The sequence below is a fragment of the Oncorhynchus clarkii genome, chromosome 6 (assembly GCF_045791955.1).
Source record: "Oncorhynchus clarkii lewisi isolate Uvic-CL-2024 chromosome 6, UVic_Ocla_1.0, whole genome shotgun sequence".
Classification (NCBI taxonomy): Eukaryota; Metazoa; Chordata; class Actinopteri; order Salmoniformes; family Salmonidae; genus Oncorhynchus; species Oncorhynchus clarkii.
Genome location: NC_092152.1, coordinates 21,109,406 through 21,127,375, shown reverse-complemented (window position 1 = coordinate 21,127,375; position 17,970 = coordinate 21,109,406). Strand labels below are relative to the sequence as shown.

Genomic DNA, 17,970 nt, shown 5'->3' with positions numbered 1-17,970 from the left:
AATGATGATGATGATGATGATGATGATGATGATGATGCCTACATGAGGTAAATCAAAAAATGTTCAACAAAATGTTGCACCAAAATCCTATTTTTTGTCTGGAAAATGCTTTTCTTAATCACAAAACTAAATTGACTGGCTCTTTTATCTGAATATGAAGTTACATCAGTTTATTGATGACAATGTATTGTGACACAAGGGTTATCATTTGTTCAGGTTGTGTCTGGAGGGATAGACCACGTGCACATTGGAGTTCTCACATCTAGAGTTATTCTGTCTCAGGGGTCTGTCTCAACGGGGTAGCAGGGTATGGCATCAGGGACAGGCTGGCATCTCTCCACCACAGCATTGATCTCCCCCACCTTCACGCCATCATAAGTCCCTGTGATGGTGGTCCAGTGGGTGTCTCCGTTATGGTAGGTGCGGCTCAGCCTACCCGTGAAGGGGATGTCGGCGGTCATCTTCCTGCCCTCCATCTGCACGGCACAGGAGTGGTTGGGAGGGACCAGCAGCACCACAGAGATGGAGTGGCTGATAGACTCCACCATGGTGGTTCCCTCTGAGAAGCTCACCGTCTGCTCCTTGGTGAAGTCCACGGTGCCTGGGCTGATAATGGGCACCTTGGCCGTCATGGTGGTGGAGCTGTTGCGGCTCTCCCTGCCGATGTCCCAGGTCTTCTCCACACTGCTGGTCTTCTCCAGCAAGACCTTCTTCTCCACACTGCTGCACTCCAGGTTGGTGACCCTGACAAACTGCATGGCCTCAGGAGGGTGGTTGAACAACTCGATCTGGTCGATGGCGTACTCCACGTGAGAGATGTGCTGGCTGTAGGTGTCCCTGTTGATGGCCAGGACCTGGTATCTCTTGTACCAGTACTCATCACCCTCCCAAGGCAGGAAGAAGGCTTTATGTTGGGTCACAACCTTTCCCAGACCGTATTTGTTCTTGCCGACGTATATCTCAACACCTTGGCAGGTCTTGACAGCATGTTGGGGGACAGCACCGTATTCCTCTTCGATCCACTCCACAAACTCAAAGTTGTCCACATTGACCAGGACTTCGAACTTGGAGGATGAATGCTCCTTGTCAGCGTAGGGGTACTGGCAGAAACTGCCTTTGCTTGCGGTATAGAAGCCAGCTTCGCAGTTGACTTTGCAGATGTAGTCATGTCGTTCGGTGTAACCGTTGTAGATGCCCACAGCCCCATTAGGGAGGGACCCTTCCCATTTAACCCATTTAAGGTTGGCGTTCTCCCCATACATAAACAGGGAATCGGGCAACTGGGGCTCTAGATCTGAGGTCTCCGTCAGTGTGGATGGACTGTGGATGTCCAGATCAGGGACCACATCTTCCAGCAGAGGGTTGAGCCAGGGCTCTGTGATGAGGTAGAGAAAGCAAAGGTCATAGGTTGCAATGAAGTATCTTTTGTGGAGTTGAAATCGAATGTATTTGGATTCATTCACTCATTATTGATGAGTTAGTTAAGAAGCTGAGAATAAAAATGGGGCTTCTAGAGAAAAAGGTCCTGCCTCTCGCTGAATAGTAGAAAGCAGATTATTCGGTCGACATTCCTATTGGTCCTAGACTATCCATTATCTATTTGAGCGCAACTGCCACTTCATTAAAGCCATTAGATTCAGTTTAGCATAGCCCACTGAGCTTTATTACCAGTGGCAATTTTAGTAATTACTGTATTCTCTACCAGAAAGTTGGTTGGTCCTCTTTGATGTCATGTAGGTTGATACATTGCTATGTTTTCATTTATAAAGCCCTTTTACAAAAAGTCCCACTCTACAGAACATCTTTACTAAACTTTAGACATACGAGTTACCACGCCCGGGATGGTTAACTCTGGAAATGTCTTTGGTCTCTACTGAGTTAGATAAATCAGCTACTAGTTTTCTTGCAGCTTATTTGTGGAACAATCTTCAACATGTTCCTAAATTTGATGTTTTGGTGCCTCTTTTGTATTTATATTTTGTATTTATATTGATGTGTGAATTTTCTGTAATTTATTTAATTCAGAGCTCATCTGTAAAATAGACCTTGGTCTCAGTATGACTTCCTGATAAAATAAAGGTGAAATAAATCAAATAAATACAATTCTTTAGATTGGTTGTCACGGTCTTCCTCCTCTTCATCTGAAGAGGAGAGGCGAGAAGGATCGGAGGACCAAAATGCGGCGTCGTTTGTGTTCATCTTGATATTTAATAAAGAAAACACTGAACACTGAAACACACAATACAAAAACAATAAATGAAATAACGACCGTGACGCTAATGAGAACTGTGCTGACACAAGCAATCAACATAGACAATCACCCGCGAACAAACAGTGAAACCCAGGCTACCTAAGTATGATTCTCAATCAGAGACAACTAATGACACCTGCCTCTGATTGAGAACCATACTAGGCCGAAACATACAAATCCCAAAATCATAGAAAAACAAACATAGACTGCCCACCCCAACTCACGCCCTGACCATACTAAATAATGACAAAACAACGGAAATAAAGGTCAGAACGTGACATTGGTAGAGAATATTCAGACAAAATGTTTACACTCTGAGACCCAATTGAAGGTTTTTGATCAACGTGTTTGTGTAATAGGCTGTAATACAGGGGAAAGTGGTGGGAGGAGCTATAGCAGGACGAGCTCTTTGTAATGACTGGAATGAAATTAATGGAACAGAGTCTAACATGTGTAGTTTCCAAATGTTTGATACCGTTCCACTTATTCCATTCCAGCCATTAAACTGAGCCTGTCCTCTTATAGCTCCTCCCCCCCAGCCGCCTCTGGTGTAATATAATCAGACTCACTGCTTGGTGCATCCTGCCCCTCCTCCAGCTGAGAGGTGTAGAGCAGGGGGTCAGAGAGGAAGACTGGGCTGCAGAGCTGCAGCACTGCCAGGATGACCAGGAAAGTCAGCCTCATCTAGCAACAAGCGTGCACACACACACACACACACACACACACACACACACACACACACACACACACACACACACACACACACACACACACACACACACACACACACCACAGTCACATCAGTTTACCTATCTCAGATGACATTAGCAGAGTGCTACCCTGTGCATTTTTAACATTCACCACCTTCAATCTGGAAAATGCTCAGTGTTCCTTGTTGCTGGCATTTCCATATAAATATCCATGCGTTCCCCCATCTACAGTATTTCAAACACTTCATTGAATATACTTCAGTATATTGCTGATGGACTGAATACATTAAGATGCTCATTTGTAGGTCTTGCCTATTATTTACTAAAAGAGAATTGGCTTCTGAAATCACAAAAAACTGCCTCTCCAGCTTAGTAAAAAAATCCAACATTTGAAATGGCATTGATTGTTTTATGTTCCATGAAGCAGATGCACAATACAGTAAATTGTGATATTAGTATTCAGCACAGAACTAACAGTAATAGAACATGTTATACACATAGGTTGATGTAAAGAAGCTGTGTTACCTTGACAGGTTCTTCCTCCAGTGGCGTGATCTGCAGCCCCTTGCTACGTTTTAAACCTCCCTGCAGGATAATTGCCCCCAATAAAGTAGCCAGTGCTACAGTGAGTGGCCCCATGCCCATTGGTCTAGTACTCTTACTATATAAGAGTCCTCTGCTGCTGCTTCCGCCCCATTACTTTTGGTGTACAGTGCTTATTGTTTAGTGATTCAAAAAGTAAAGTGAAGGACACTGCACTAAACAGATACAACTAGAGAAAAAACATTCAAGAGGGAGCTGGTCAACACACAACAGATCTCCAACATGCCACAAACAAGGGGCAGCTACGCAAGGAGAGACAACACCAAAAAGGCCTAACCACCACTCACCCCTACCCACACTGCACCAACATATGTGGCTGCCGGATCGGCCTCTACAGCCACCTAAAGACCCACAAATAGAAGACCTCATTGAGGACAGTCATACTCAACTCGAGTGATCGCCGATGATGATGATAATAATAATTTGACTATGTTGTTTGATACTCTTGCAGTGGTTGTGTAAGTAATGCTTGAGAGGATACCTTTCTACCCCATTACAGCAGTCAATATGAGCTTTTATATCACTGGACAGGATCTACCGGGAATCACGTACGTAAGAACAAAATCACATTGCATAAGAATGGCTTTGGTATTGTGATGCAAGTGAGGTTGTTCTTGGTAAGCAAAGACAAAGAACCCAGTGGTAATATCCTTTAGAGTCCTCCGTTATCGATTATTTCAGAGACGATCGCCATTATCACAATAACTATTACCTTGCTGCAACACAGAGATAATATTGTTGACCCTGTCCGGATGAAGGCCAAAAACGTGGAATTGCTCTGATTGGTAAAACCTACTGATGATCACAAGGGTCAAGGCCATCTCTATAAGTCCTTGAACAGATAGCTATTATCAATTCCATTATCATGGTAGATTGAAAAGACTCAATGTTCCTCTGCAGATAATAAAATAGGACAGACAGTGTAAAGGTCTTTACATTGATAGAATATGTCTTTGATCATTCATTATCACCGCACTTTTCGACACATTTATATCAATTACACATGAACTGCTCTTCTGGGACAATAAAGATTTATTGAAAGAAATCATGCTATTATGCTCACAACTAAATAGTGCTTCCCAATCAAATGATGGAAAGGCCATGTTTGTGCTGTGTCTGTGTATCATTTCACAGGACTGGAGGTCACTGAGATAAGGCTGTCTGATATTTCAGGACAGTCTGCGCAGTTCTAGAACCTTTTTATCTTTGTTAGCTTAATCAGGTTAATAATCCTCATCTTATCTTCAATATATCTGTTCTTCCCTACTGGTAAGATGATGGGATGCACAACAACAAGAAAAGTGCATAACAACAAGCAGCTCCTGAACTATGTCCAATGTGGATTATTTTGTCATCGTGTAGATTGTCATAGTGGGATGTTGACTGTCAAGGACGAGAGAGAGAGAGACAGAGACAGAGGGAGAAAGACAGCGAGAGAGAGAGAGAGAGAGAGAGAGAGAGAGAGAGAGAGAGAGAGAGAGAGAGAGAGAGAGAAAGAACGCATAAAAGAGAGAGAGAAAGACTGGCTTACATTTCAGATGATTATAATAATGAAACAATAATACAAATGAAAAGAAGAGAAAGTGACACCTCCACATTCCTCCTCTTTCTTCTACCATGCCAGTCCATGACAGCCATGAGAGAGTTAAGAGTGAGTGTTGTAATTTATGAGTGTCATAAAGGAGCTATATAAGCCTGGAGAACCAACAGGTTCACTGCTCCCTGGGGGAACACTGTGAGGTTGTGTGCATTTAGGACACTATTTCACTATTTTAAATTATACAGTGTGTTGCTGTTCAATGGAGCCTACATCAAAACTGGCAGAAACAATAAGGAATGGGAGTTTGACAGCAATGTCATGTTGAGTTAATGTAAATTTGTGTAACATTATAGTTATAACTATAGTCCTTGAATGTTTCCTAATATTCCTCCTTTCCCTGGTCTTTCTCAGATGAAGCTGCCGGTCTTGGTGGTCATCTCACTGCTGCACCTGGGACAGTCCTGTGCCCAGTCTGCAGACCCCCCTCCACGCAGCCTCCGGGACATACTGTAGTGAGGAAGAGCTCCCTGAGACGGAAGGGTAAATTAAACTACATTTGTATACTTCTCTAATTTGATATACTCCTTTTATTCAGTCAATCCCTGCTTTTGACCTCTTAGAAAGGAAAACAGAAAACATTCAAAAGGTCATTCAATGCAAGTTGTTTCAACGCAACAAAAGTAGGTGCATATTGTGACATTGTTTTATTCTGTCTTCTAGTGTCCCTCTTGAACCCAGTGCCGGAAGGTAGGGTCCCCGCCACTGAACAGTATAGGTCCAGTCCAGGCCCCACTGACCCCTCCTGAGTTTGAGGACGAACAGAAGCCTGCTCCATTCATGTTCGGGGACAATGTCATGGGGTGGCAGGTAGCCTAGTGGTTAGAGTGTTGGACCAGGAACTGAAAGTTTGCTAGATCGAAATCCCGAGCTGACAAGGTCAAAGTCAGTTGTTCTGCCCCTAAACAAGGCCGTTGACCCACTGTTCCTAGGCTGTCATTGAAAATAAGAATTTGTTCTTAACTGACTTGCCTAGTTAAATAAATGTAAAATATTTTTTTTATATAGCTCAACTTGCAGTGGCTGAGCTGGAATGGTTCTCTCCTCACTGTAGCTGTGGGCATCTACAACAGCTACACCGAACGCACAGACTACATCTGCAATTATAACTGCGAAGCCGGCTTCTACACAAGGGGCCTTACTGCCAATACCCCTACGGTGACAGAGAGTACTACGTTCCAGATCCTGACCAACAGGGACCACTTTGAATATGTGGAGTGAAAAGAGGACTCACCTGGCTCGGTGCCCAAAGACTCAGTCAGAACGTGCCCCGGAGTGGGCATCTACATGGAGAAGAACAAGTATGGCTTGGGAAGGTGGTCCCCAGTTCGAGGCCTTCTTCCTGCCCTGGGAGAGTGATGAGTGCTGGTACAAGAGCTACCAGGTCCTGACCATCAACAGGGACGCCTACAGCCAGCACATCTTCCACGTCAAGTACGGCATCGATGAGGTGGAAATCACCTGGGCATCATTCTGGGCATCACAGCCAAGATACCCCATGACTGGCTCCGGAAGGGTGGAGTTCAGTGCGGAGAAGACCCTACAGTTCAACAGGGGCACCACTATGGTGGAAGCCCACAGCCACTCTGTGTCTGTGGAGCTCAACATAACACCCAACCACTCCTGTAATGTGTACATGGAAGGCCGCAAGTTCACCGCAGACATTCCCTTCACAGCCAGGCTAAGCCGTACATATGGCAACAGAGAGTCCCTGTGAACCTCTATCTCTGGGGTGTACAATGCGGTTCAGATCGGAGAGATCCGGGCCGTGGTGGACCGCTGTGAGCTTGTCATAGACGCCAAGCCCTGTCATTAAGACTAATATCATCCAAACTAATTCTAAATCTAAATCTACATACATCTACACTCACACTGTAAGTATACAGTCTGCTGTATACTGTATGTCACAATCTATATTATCAAGTACTCCCTAGGTTATACCAACACGGATTAATGTGACACATGTAGCACATTTTACACAAGTATTGTACAGTTTGTGGTTCCTGGCCAGGTGTAAACTACAAAGCAATGGAAAAACTGACTACTGTGATTATTGTGTTCAATTTTTTTTCACAATTTATGTCTAATGAATTAAATGACAGAAAATACATGTTTTGAAATGTATGCTCTCAAAAAATAAATGTGTACATATATTGCACTTTGTAATTTAATTCCTTTTTATTGCCTTTTTATCTGCAGCATGGACCCATATTGGAGTTTCTTCAATCACTTGTGCAATTTTCACAAGTATGTGGTACATTTTCACAACTCTAAGCATGGCTCATGTTTCAAAACTAAACACATTTTCAATTGACTGAGTACAACCAACTGATTCCCACTTGTTCACTGCACCAAATCACTCATTCAATTTGAATACATATTCAATCTAAGTATCTGCTTTTCAAAATGCAATATTCACTTTACTTTTGATATGATATTTAATCAAATTGCTCAAAACTGATAACTACTGAACCAAAATGATGTAGTGCCTTGTTAACATATATAGTTCTAAAACTACTGAACACTGTACATTTCTAAATTTGTATCTCATAAATGTATGAATTTGACATCAATTTATGTTGGAAGGTAAAAACAAATCATACAGTGCATTGCGAAAGTATTCGGCCCCCTTGAACTTTGCGACCTTTTGTCACATTTCAGGCTTCAAACATAAAGATATAAAACTGTATTTTTTTGTGAAGAATCAACAACAAGTGGGACACAATCATGAAGTGGAACGACATTTATTGGATATTTCAAACTTTTTTAACAAATCAAAAACTGAAAAATTGGGCGTGCAAAATTATTCAGCCCCCTTAAGATAATACTTTGTAGCGCCACCTTTTGCTGCGATTACAGCTGTAAGTCGCTTGGGGTATGTCTCTATCAGTTTTGCACATCGAGAGACTGAAATGTTTTCCCATTCCTCCTTGCAAAACAGCTCGAGCTCAGTGAGGTTGGATGGAGAGCATTTGTGAACAGCAGTTTGCAGTTCTTTCCACAGATTCTCGATTGGATTCAGGTCTGGACTTTGACTTGGCCATTCTAACACCTGGATATGTTTATTTTTGAACCATTCCATTGTAGATTTTGCTTTATGTTTTGGATCATTGTCTTGTTGGAAGACAAATCTCCGTCCCAGTCTCAGGTCTTTTGCAGACTCCATCAGGTTTTCTTCCAGAATGGTCCTGTATTTGGCTCCATCCATCTTCCCATCAATTTTAACCATCTTCCCTGTCCCTGCTGAAGAAAAGCAGGCCCAAACCATGATGCTGCCACCACCATGTTTGACAGTGGGGATGGTGTGTTCAGGGTGATGAGCTGTGTTGCTTTTACGCCAAACATAACGTCTTGCATTGTTGCCAAAAAGTTCAATTTTGGTTTCATCTGACCAGAGCACCTTCTTCCACATGTTTGGTGTGTCTCCCAGGTGGCTTGTGGCAAACTTTAAACAACACTTTTTATGGATATCTTTAAGAAATGGCTTTCTTCTTGCCACTCTTCCATAAAGGCCAGATTTGTGCAATATACGACTGATTGTTGTCCTATGGACAGAGTCTCCCACCTCAGCTGTAGATCTCTGCAGTTCATCCAGAGTGATCATGGGCCTCTTGGCTGCATCTCTGATCAGTCTTCTCCTTGTATGAGCTGAAAGTTTAGAGGGACGGCCAGGTCTTGGTAGATTTGCAGTGGTCTGATACTCCTTCCATTTCAATATTATCGCTTGCACAGTGCTCCTTGGGATGTTTAAAGCTTGGGAAATCTTTTTGTATCCAAATCCGGCTTTAAACTTCTTCACAACAGTATCTCGGACCTGCCTGGTGTGTTCCTTGTTCTTCATGATGCTCTCTGCGCTTTTAACGGACCTCTGAGACTATCACAGTGCAGGTGCATTTATACGGAGACTTGATTACACACAGGTGGATTGTATTTATCATCATTAGTCATTTAGGTCAACATTGGATCATTCAGAGATCCTCACTGAACTTCTGGAGAGAGTTTGCTGCACTGAAAGTAAAGGGGCTGAATAATTTTGCACGCCCAATTTTTCAGTTTTTGATTTGTTAAAAAAGTTTGAAATATCCAATAAATGTTGTTCCACTTCATGATTGTGTCCCACTTGTTGTTGATTCTTCACAAAAAAATACAGTTTTATATATTTATGTTTGAAGCCTGAAATGTGGCAAAAGGTCGCAAAGTATAAGGGGGCCGAATACTTTCGCAATGCACTGTATATGGATGTGTCTGTAAATACTCCATCATCATTCTCTATCAGCCAGTGTGGACAAAGTGGAAATAGTCTTTGTGCTTGTGCTACTATTTGGAATTATAGTGTAGTGTACAATGCACTGCTGAAATACATGGGTTGCATATAACAATATATTCCACTCATCTGAATTCCATTGATACACTGTACGCAGATACATTTCAAGCAGAAAGACAGGAGATACCTTATCAGTTGACAAGTCAATTCAAAAAAGGGTGATTTGGCATACTTTACCGTGCTAAGATTTTACAGCCAACTGCTTTACAATACTCCTATTTCTGCCTCCCGGGTGGCGCAGTGGTTAAGGGCGCTGTACTGCAGCGCCAGCTGTGCCATCAGAGTCCTGGGTTCGCGCGCTCTGTCGTAACTGGCCGCGACCGGGAGGTCCGTGGGGCGACGCACAATTGGCCTAGCGTCGCCCGGGTTAGGAGGACTTGGTCGGTAGGGGTGTCCTTGTCTCATCGCGCACCAGCGACTCCTGTGGCGGGCTGGGCGCAGTGTACGCTAGCCAAGGTGGCCAGGTGCACGGTGTTTCCTCCGGCGCATTGGTGCGGCTGGCTTCCGGGTTGGATGTGCGCTGTGTTAAAGAAGCAGCGGCTTGGTTGGTTGTGTATCGGAGGACGCATGACTTTCAACCTTCGTCTCTCCCGAGCCCGTACGGGAGTTGTAGCGATGAGACAAGATAGTAGCTACTACAACAATTGGATACTACGAAATTGGGGAGAAAAAGGGGTAAAATTCAAAAAAAAAAAAGAAAAAAAAAAAAAACAATACTCCTATTTCTGATGATTTGTGTGTACTATATAAGTGTGTACTATATAAGGATTATGAAACTGTTAGACTGTCAAACAGTATTTCTCAACATGCTCACAATTTGCCATTGGATAGAAATTATATCAAATAAATAGTCAAATACTGTATGGAAAATGATATTACCATGATATTATTATGAAATTTTCAGCACTTCAAAAATAACGGCTTTTTTTTGCTATTGGATAAAATGGTGAATGAATTCATGTTTTTTTTGCACAATCAAAGATTCTGAACATAAGATAGGGGGCATTACATTTGTTTTCAGTTTAGAGTTTTGTAGTCAGAGTTATGAAAATATACCACATCTGAAAAATGTGCCAAAGAAAAAACTTTATTTGTGGTCTCATAACAGCTCATAACATTGCCTCCATTGCCATTACTATAATAGAACAGTAGGAGGCAGCAACAGCAAAGCAACGGCTTTCAGAGAGAAGGAGTAGACCTGTGTGTGTGTGTGTGTGTGTGTGTGTGTGTGTGTGTGTGTGTGTGTGTGTGTGTGTGTGTGTGTGTGTGTGTGTGTGTGTGTGTGTGTGTGCTTGGATGTGTGCGTGTGTGCGTGTGTGTGTGCATGTGTGTTTATATGGTTGTGTGTGATTGAAAAAAACTTTGTTTTTGGTCACATAACAGCTCATAACATTGCCTCCATTGCCATTACTATAATAGAACAGTAAGGGGCAGCAACAGCAAAACAACGGCTTTCAGAGAGGAGGAGTAGACCTCTGTGTGTGTGTGTGTGTGTGTGTGTGTGTGTGTGTGTGTGTGTGTGTGTGTGTGTGTGTGTGTTTTGAAGTTTGTGTGTGTGTGAGTGTGTGTGCATGTGTGTGCGTGTGAGTGCGTGCGTGCTTGGAAGTGTGTGTGTGTGTGTGTGTATGTGTGTTTTGAAGTTTGTGTGTGTGTGAGTGTGTGTGTGTGCGTGCGTGCGTATAAGTGTGTGTGTGCTTGGAAGTGTGTGTGTGTGTGCGTGCGTGTCGGCTTGGAAGTGTGTGTGTGTGTATCCTCTCCAAAGAGACCTGACTGTCTTCGCTCGTTCTATTACAGTATCAATAAGCACTAACTTTTTACTGCGACCATATGCTATGTCTGAGAAGAGAGGTGGATCAGGGTTCTACATGAAAGCTGTGTATTCAGCTGCCCCCATCGCAATGTTGCTATTGACAGTTAATGACAGTTATAGACTATTAGTGCTTTCTAAGAGATGGTCCATACAGTAGAGAGGACTGGGATTGCTGTTAATGTGACGGCCAGTCTCTGTCTCTCAGTATAAAACCTCTAGTCTAGAGGAGTAGACCTGCAGCCTCCCTTCACTGTGACTGCACTTACCAGTGAGATGAATAAAATATGTTCTACTGTATGCCCTCTGTTCTCCCTCTCTCTCATGGCTGAGATGAGACGCTCCAGTAATTCTCCTTCATGTGAAATAATGGCCAAGGTGTGCTCTGTATCACTCTGCATCCTCTCCCCTCATTGATTGTGTAAGGGGGGGGCAGGTCTGGACTCTGCAGTCGTTGGAATGGGAACGATGCTGTGATTCGGATGTGTGCTGCTTGTGTGACGTAATGTTACCACTGTAACTCAGAACTATAGATTTGAGGTGATTCCTGATAAGAGGGCACTCTCAATCCTTTTGAAATGGATACTTTTTTGTATTTTCAAGATTTTCTAAAGATCAGAATGTAGATTGGAGAATTTCTCAATAAACTCAAAGTTGTTTTGGAATTGACTCGTGTCTTGCTCTAACACTCTTAGTTTCCTATGTGAATCTCTGTCCATCAACTAGTAGTGTGGTCTGATAGGCCAGATAAAGCTCCAAAATAGGTGACATAGGTGAGTGAACACTTTCAGCTGGATGACCATATAATTGTGTGCAGGGTGGCAGGGACAAGGCAGAAGGCTTCTTCAGACTTCTTCATTACTGTATAACTTATAAAGCCATGCTAGTTTTAATGAGACCATAACAGTAGCTCTGAATGATCCAAGTGCCCATGGATTTCATTTAGCTTGATATTTAGCGAACTCCATGACAGAAGCTTAAGCAAGGGGCAATAGCAGTACACAAGTAGACTACAAATGCATGCTGGGGCAGGCATGCCCTGAGCTTGTGAAGTGAGCGCTACTAGAGAAATACTACTACTGGAGCGAAATTGGAAGTGGGCGAGAAGGCGGACGCTCCAGCCATTGGGAATCTCGCGCCATCCTCCAGTCAAATTGGGCACTCTCTGGTCTTTGCTCCACTCCAGCTCCGCTCAGCTCACATACTCTGGTCCCTCTCAATACAGACACACACAAACTCGCACACACACACACATAAGTAAGTACATAGCAAAGTATGGAATGGTGTATGTAAGCCATAGAAAGCATGTTATTGGTACTGAGATGTATGTAGTGGTGATCGAGGCTGTGTACTATAGGCCCGGTGCTTTTAAGCTCTGTACCCTTTAATAGACTTCCAGTTCCTCCTCTCCAAAGAAAGGTTACTCCTGGGATGCTTTCTGATGTGCTTCAATGGATACTGGCCTGAATTCTTTGAAAAAGCCTCTTCTCAAAGTGGGGTCGCAGAACAACTTGGAGGAATGCACCCTCAAACAAAAACATTTTGATTCATTATTTATCTCTTGTCGGTTCCTAGTTACAGTGGCTTGCGAAATTATTCACCCCTTTGCATTTTTCCTATTTCGTTGCCTTACAACCTGGAAATAAAATAGATTTTTGGGGGGGTTGTATCATTTGATTTACTCAACATGCCTACCACTTTAAAGATGCAAAATAATTTTTCTTGAGAAACCAACAAGAAATAAGATAAAAATACTGAAAACTTGCGTGTGCATAACTATTCACCTCCCCAAAGGCAATATATTGTAGAGCCACCTTTTGCAACAATCACAGCTGCAAGTCTCTTGGGGTATGTCTCTATTAGCTTGGCACATCTAGCCACTGGGATTTTTGCCCATTCTTCAAGGCAAAACTGCTCCAGCTCTTTCAAGTTGGATGGGTTCCGCTGGTGTGCAGCAATCTTCAAGTCATACCACAGATTCTCAATTGGATTGAGGTCTGGGCTTTGACTAGGCCATTCCAAGACATTTAAATGTTTCCCCTTAAACCACTCGAGTGTTGCTTTAGCAGTATGCTTTGTGTCATTGTCCTGCTGGAAAGTGAACCTCCGTCCCAGTCTCAAATCTCTGGAAGATTGAAACAGGTTTCCCTCAAGTATTTACCTGTATTTAGCGCCATCCATCATTCTTTCAATTCTGACCAGTTTCCCAGTCCCTGCCGATGAAAAACATCCCCACAGCATGATGCTTCCACCACCATGCTTCACTGTGGGGATGATCCTCGGGGTGATGAGAGGTGTTGGGTTTGCACCAGACATAGTGTTTTCCTTGATGGCCAAAAAGCTCAATTTTAGTCTCATCTGACTAGAGTACCTTCTTCCATATGTTTGGGGAGTCTCCCCAAACCAAATGTGTTCGCTTATTTTTTTCTTTAATCATTGCAGTTTTTCTGGCCACTCTTCCATAAAGCCCAGCTCTGTAGAGTGTACGGCTTAAATTGGTTCTATGGACAGATATTCCAATCTCCGCTGTGGAGCTTTGCAGCTCCTTCAGGGTTATCTTTGGTCTCTTTGTTGCCTCTCTGATTAATGCCCTCCTTGCCTGGTCTGTGAGTTTTGGTGGGCGGCCCTCTCTTGGCAGGTTTGTTGTGGTGCCATATTCTTTCCTTTTTTGTATAATGGATTTAATGGTGCTCTGTGGGATGTTCAAAGTTTCAGATATTTTTTTATAACCCAACCCTGATCTGTACTTCTCCACAACTTTGTCCCTGACCTGTTTGGAGAGCTCCTTGGTCTTCATGGTGCCACTTGCTTGGTGGTACCCCTTGCTTAGTGGTGTTGCAGACTCTGGGGCTTTTCAGAACAGGTTTATATTTACTGAGATCATGTGACAGATCATGTGACACTTAGATTGCACACAGGTGGACTTTATTTAACTAATTATGTGACTTCTGAAGGTAATTGTTTGCACCAGGTCTTATTTAGGGGCTTCATAGCAAAGGGGGTGACTACATATGCACACACCACTTTTCTGTTTTTTATAATTTTTTGAAACAAGTTTTTTTTTATTTTTCACTTCACCAATTTGGACTATTTTGTGTATGTCCATTACATGAAATCCAAATAAAAATCAATTAAATTACAGGTTGTAATGCAACAAAATAGGAAAATGCCAAGGGGGATGAATACTTTTGCAAGAAACTGTATGTGCTCTGAGTGGGTTTGGGGTATTTGTAATCAGTTGGGACATTGATGGTATAGTAGATTGACTAAATTAATCTAGCTCGGCATGTAACTCATGGATTCAAAAGCTGTGTTTGTTCATCTGGCTGTTATGGTACATGTGTTTCAAAAGCATGCATTTCGCACATTTCTGTTCCAGCTTGTTTACAGTATATCATCAATTATATAGTAAAAACTACAAACCAACAGGCACACTGTATTTAGGGTTGCTTTGTTAGTACGTATTCTTTAAGTAAGTGAGGGTCAAATGTCATTGTCCTGCTCGAAGTGAAGTTCTCCAAGGCTATTCAGGGTGAAGTCAGAGACAGCGCACTTGCAGTGTTGAATTTACTCCAGTCAGTGAATTGAAACTGTTGACCCAAAACGGAAAAGCATGTTGAGTGGTCCTGAAGATGAAGACCTAGAAAATGACTGGAAACAAATGAAAAGAAGGAAGGAAAAAAGAACACCACCCTTATCCCCAAAGACAGGCAGAAGACAGGCTCTTACTTTGTTTTGTCTAAAGGTGAGGGTGTTTTTCTAATGTCCTCGAGCTGAGAGATGTTTGAATGAATCCAGGCTCTGAACCCTCATACCCAGACCCATTGGTGACGCATGGAGCGGGAGCAAAGTGGTAGCCTCCCGTGCATTCTGACATCAGAGGCAGTAACTCGAGGCTAACTCTATATATTTTATAAACATTGTGGTTTGGGGTTTTGGGGGCAGCTATGAGGTTTGGTAGAGAGCCGCGACTAAGGCTAATGCACTGGATCCTTCTAACATCACATTTCCTTGCCTGCAGCACTTTTGGCGAATTCAGCTAAAGTCTTATACACCCACAATACTGAAACCTTCACACTAAAGGCACTGTCTAGCCAAGAGTCTGACCTTTAATGGACTTACTCCTATCCCCCTGAAGGTAACAAAAAGATAAAGATCTCTAAGAACTTCCAGCAGGTAAGTGTTGGTCCCTGAACTTCTTCTATTGAACTTTCTAAGGCACTAGTTGACATCTGTATGGATTCAGTCAATCAGGAAAATGTACATAGCAAACATACAATGGGTTGCAGGTATAGTAGTGCTTAAAAACGTTGGGCCAGAAACCGAAAGGTCACTGGTTCGAATCACTGAACCGACTAGCTGAAAAATCTGTCAATGTGCCCTTGAGCAAGGCACCTAGCCCTATTTATTCCTGAAACTTTGTCTAGGTAAGATCGTCTGCTAAATGACTCAAATGTAATGTAACAAAACATAATGGCCTATTTTCCAAATCTATACATCAATGCACCAGTAAAATCAACCCATGGAGATTTCAGATAGAAGTACAGTGGGGCAAAAAAGTATTTAGTCAGCCACCAATTGTGCAAGTTCTCCCACTTAAAAAGATGAGAGAGGCCTGTAATTTTTATCATAGGTACACTTCAACTATGACAGACAAAATGAGGGAATAAAATCCAGAAAATCGCCTCCCGGGTGGCGCAGTGGTTAAAAGGGCGCTGTACTGCAGCGCCAGCTGTGCCATCAGAGTCCTGGGTTCGCGCCCAGGCTCTGTCGTAACCGGCCGCGACCGGGAGGTCCGTGGGGCGACGCACAATTGGCCTAGCGTCTCCCGGGTTAGGGAGGGCTTGGTCGGTAGGGGTGTCCTTGTCTCATCGCGCACCAGCGTCTTCTGTGGCGGGCTGGGCGCAGTGTACGCTAGCCAAGGTGGCCAGGTGCACGGTGTTTCCTCCGGCGCATTGGTGCGGCTGGCTTCCGGGTTGGATGTGCGCTGTGTTAAAGAAGCAGCGGCTTGGTTGGTTGTGTATCGGAGGACGCATGACTTTCAACCTTCGACTCTCCCGAGCCCGTACGGGAGTTGTAGCGATGAGACAAGATAGTAGCTACTACAACAATTGGATACTACGAAATTGGGGAGAAAAAGGGGTAAAATTCAAAAAAAAAAAAAAAAAAATAAAAAAATCCAGAAAATCACATTGTAGGATTTTTAATGAATTTATTTGCCAATTATGGTGGAAAATAAGTATTTGGTCAATAACAAAAGTTTATCTCAATATTTTGTTATATACCCTTTGTTGGCAATGACAGAGGTCCAATGTTTTCTGTAAGTCTTCACAAGGTTTTCACACACTGTTGCTGGTATTTTGGCCCATTCCTCCATGCCGATCTCCTCTAGAGCAGTGATGTTTTGGGGCTGTTGCTGGGCAACACGGACTTTCAACTCCCTCCAAAGATTTTCTATGGGGTTGAGATCTGGAGACTGGCTAGGCCACTCCAGGACCTTGAAATGCTTCTTACGAAGCCACTCCTTCATTGCCCGGGCGGTGTGTTTGGGATCATTGTCATGCTGAAAGATCCAGCCACGTTTCATCTTCAATGCCCTTGCTGATGGAAGGAGGTTTTCAGTCAAAATCTCACGATACATGGCCCCATTCATTTTTTATTTTTCACGGATCAGTTGTCCTGGTCCCTTTGCAGAAAAACAGCCCCAAAGCATGATGTTTCCACCCCCATGCTTCACAGTAGGTATGGTGTCCTTTGGATGCAACTCAGCATTCTTTGTCCTCCAAACACGACGAGTTGAGTTTTTACCAAAAAGTTATATTTTGGTTTCATCTGACCATATGACATTCTCCCATTCTTCTTCTGGATCATCCAAATGCTCTCTAGCAAACTTCAGACGGGCCTGGACATGTACTGGCTTAAGCAGGGGGACACGTCTGGCACTGCAGGATTTGAGTCCCTGGCGGCATAGTGTGTTACTGATGCTAGGCGTTGTTACTTTGGTCCCTGCTCTCTGCAGGTCATTCACTAGGTCCCCCCGTGTGGTTCTGGGATTTTTGCTCACCGTTCTTGTGATCATTTTGACCCCACGGGGTGAGATCTTGTGTGGAGCCCCAGATCGAGGCAGATTATCAGTGGTCTTGTATGTCTTCCATTTCCTAATAATTGCTCCCACAGTTGATTTCTTCAAACCAAGCTGCTTACCTATTGCAGATTCAGTCTTCCCAGCCTGGTGCAGGTCTACAATTTTGTTTCTGGTGTCCTTTGACAGCTCTTTGGTCTTGGCCATGGTGGAGTTTGGAGTGTGACTGTTTGAGGTTGTGGACAGGTGTCTTTTATACTGATAACAAGTTCAAACAAGTGTCATTAATACAGGTAACGAGTGGAGGACAGAGGAGCCTCTTAAAGAAGAAGTTACAGGTCTGTGAGAGCCAGAAATCTCGCTTGTTTGTAGGTGACCAAATACTTATTTTCCACCATAATTAGCAAATAAATTCATTAAAAATCCTACAATGTGATTTTCTGGATTTTGTTTCTCATTTTGTCTGTCATAGTAGAAGTGTACCTATGATGAAAATTACAGGTCTCTCTCATCTTTTTAAGAGGGAGAACTTGCACAATTGGTCGCTGACTAAATACTTTTTTGCCCCACTGTATATGACTTCTATCTGAAAAGGC

General features: G+C 43.2%; 1 protein-coding gene and 1 pseudogene across 1 annotated transcript; one reads left to right on the top strand and one right to left on the bottom strand.

Annotated features, from left to right (window-relative positions):
• Positions 1–278: 278 nt before the first annotated feature.
• On the bottom strand, positions 279–2,935 carry LOC139411956 (natterin-3-like). The gene is made up of 2 exons (XM_071158723.1): positions 2,821–2,935; positions 279–1,375 (listed from the first exon to the last, which is right to left on the bottom strand). Exons 1-2 carry the CDS (start codon positions 2,933–2,935, stop codon positions 279–281), a joined length of 1,212 nt encoding a protein of 403 aa, XP_071014824.1.
• Positions 2,936–5,515: 2,580 nt separating this feature from the next.
• Positions 5,516–6,977, top strand: LOC139412324 (natterin-4-like; annotated as a pseudogene).
• Positions 6,978–17,970: the final 10,993 nt, after the last annotated feature.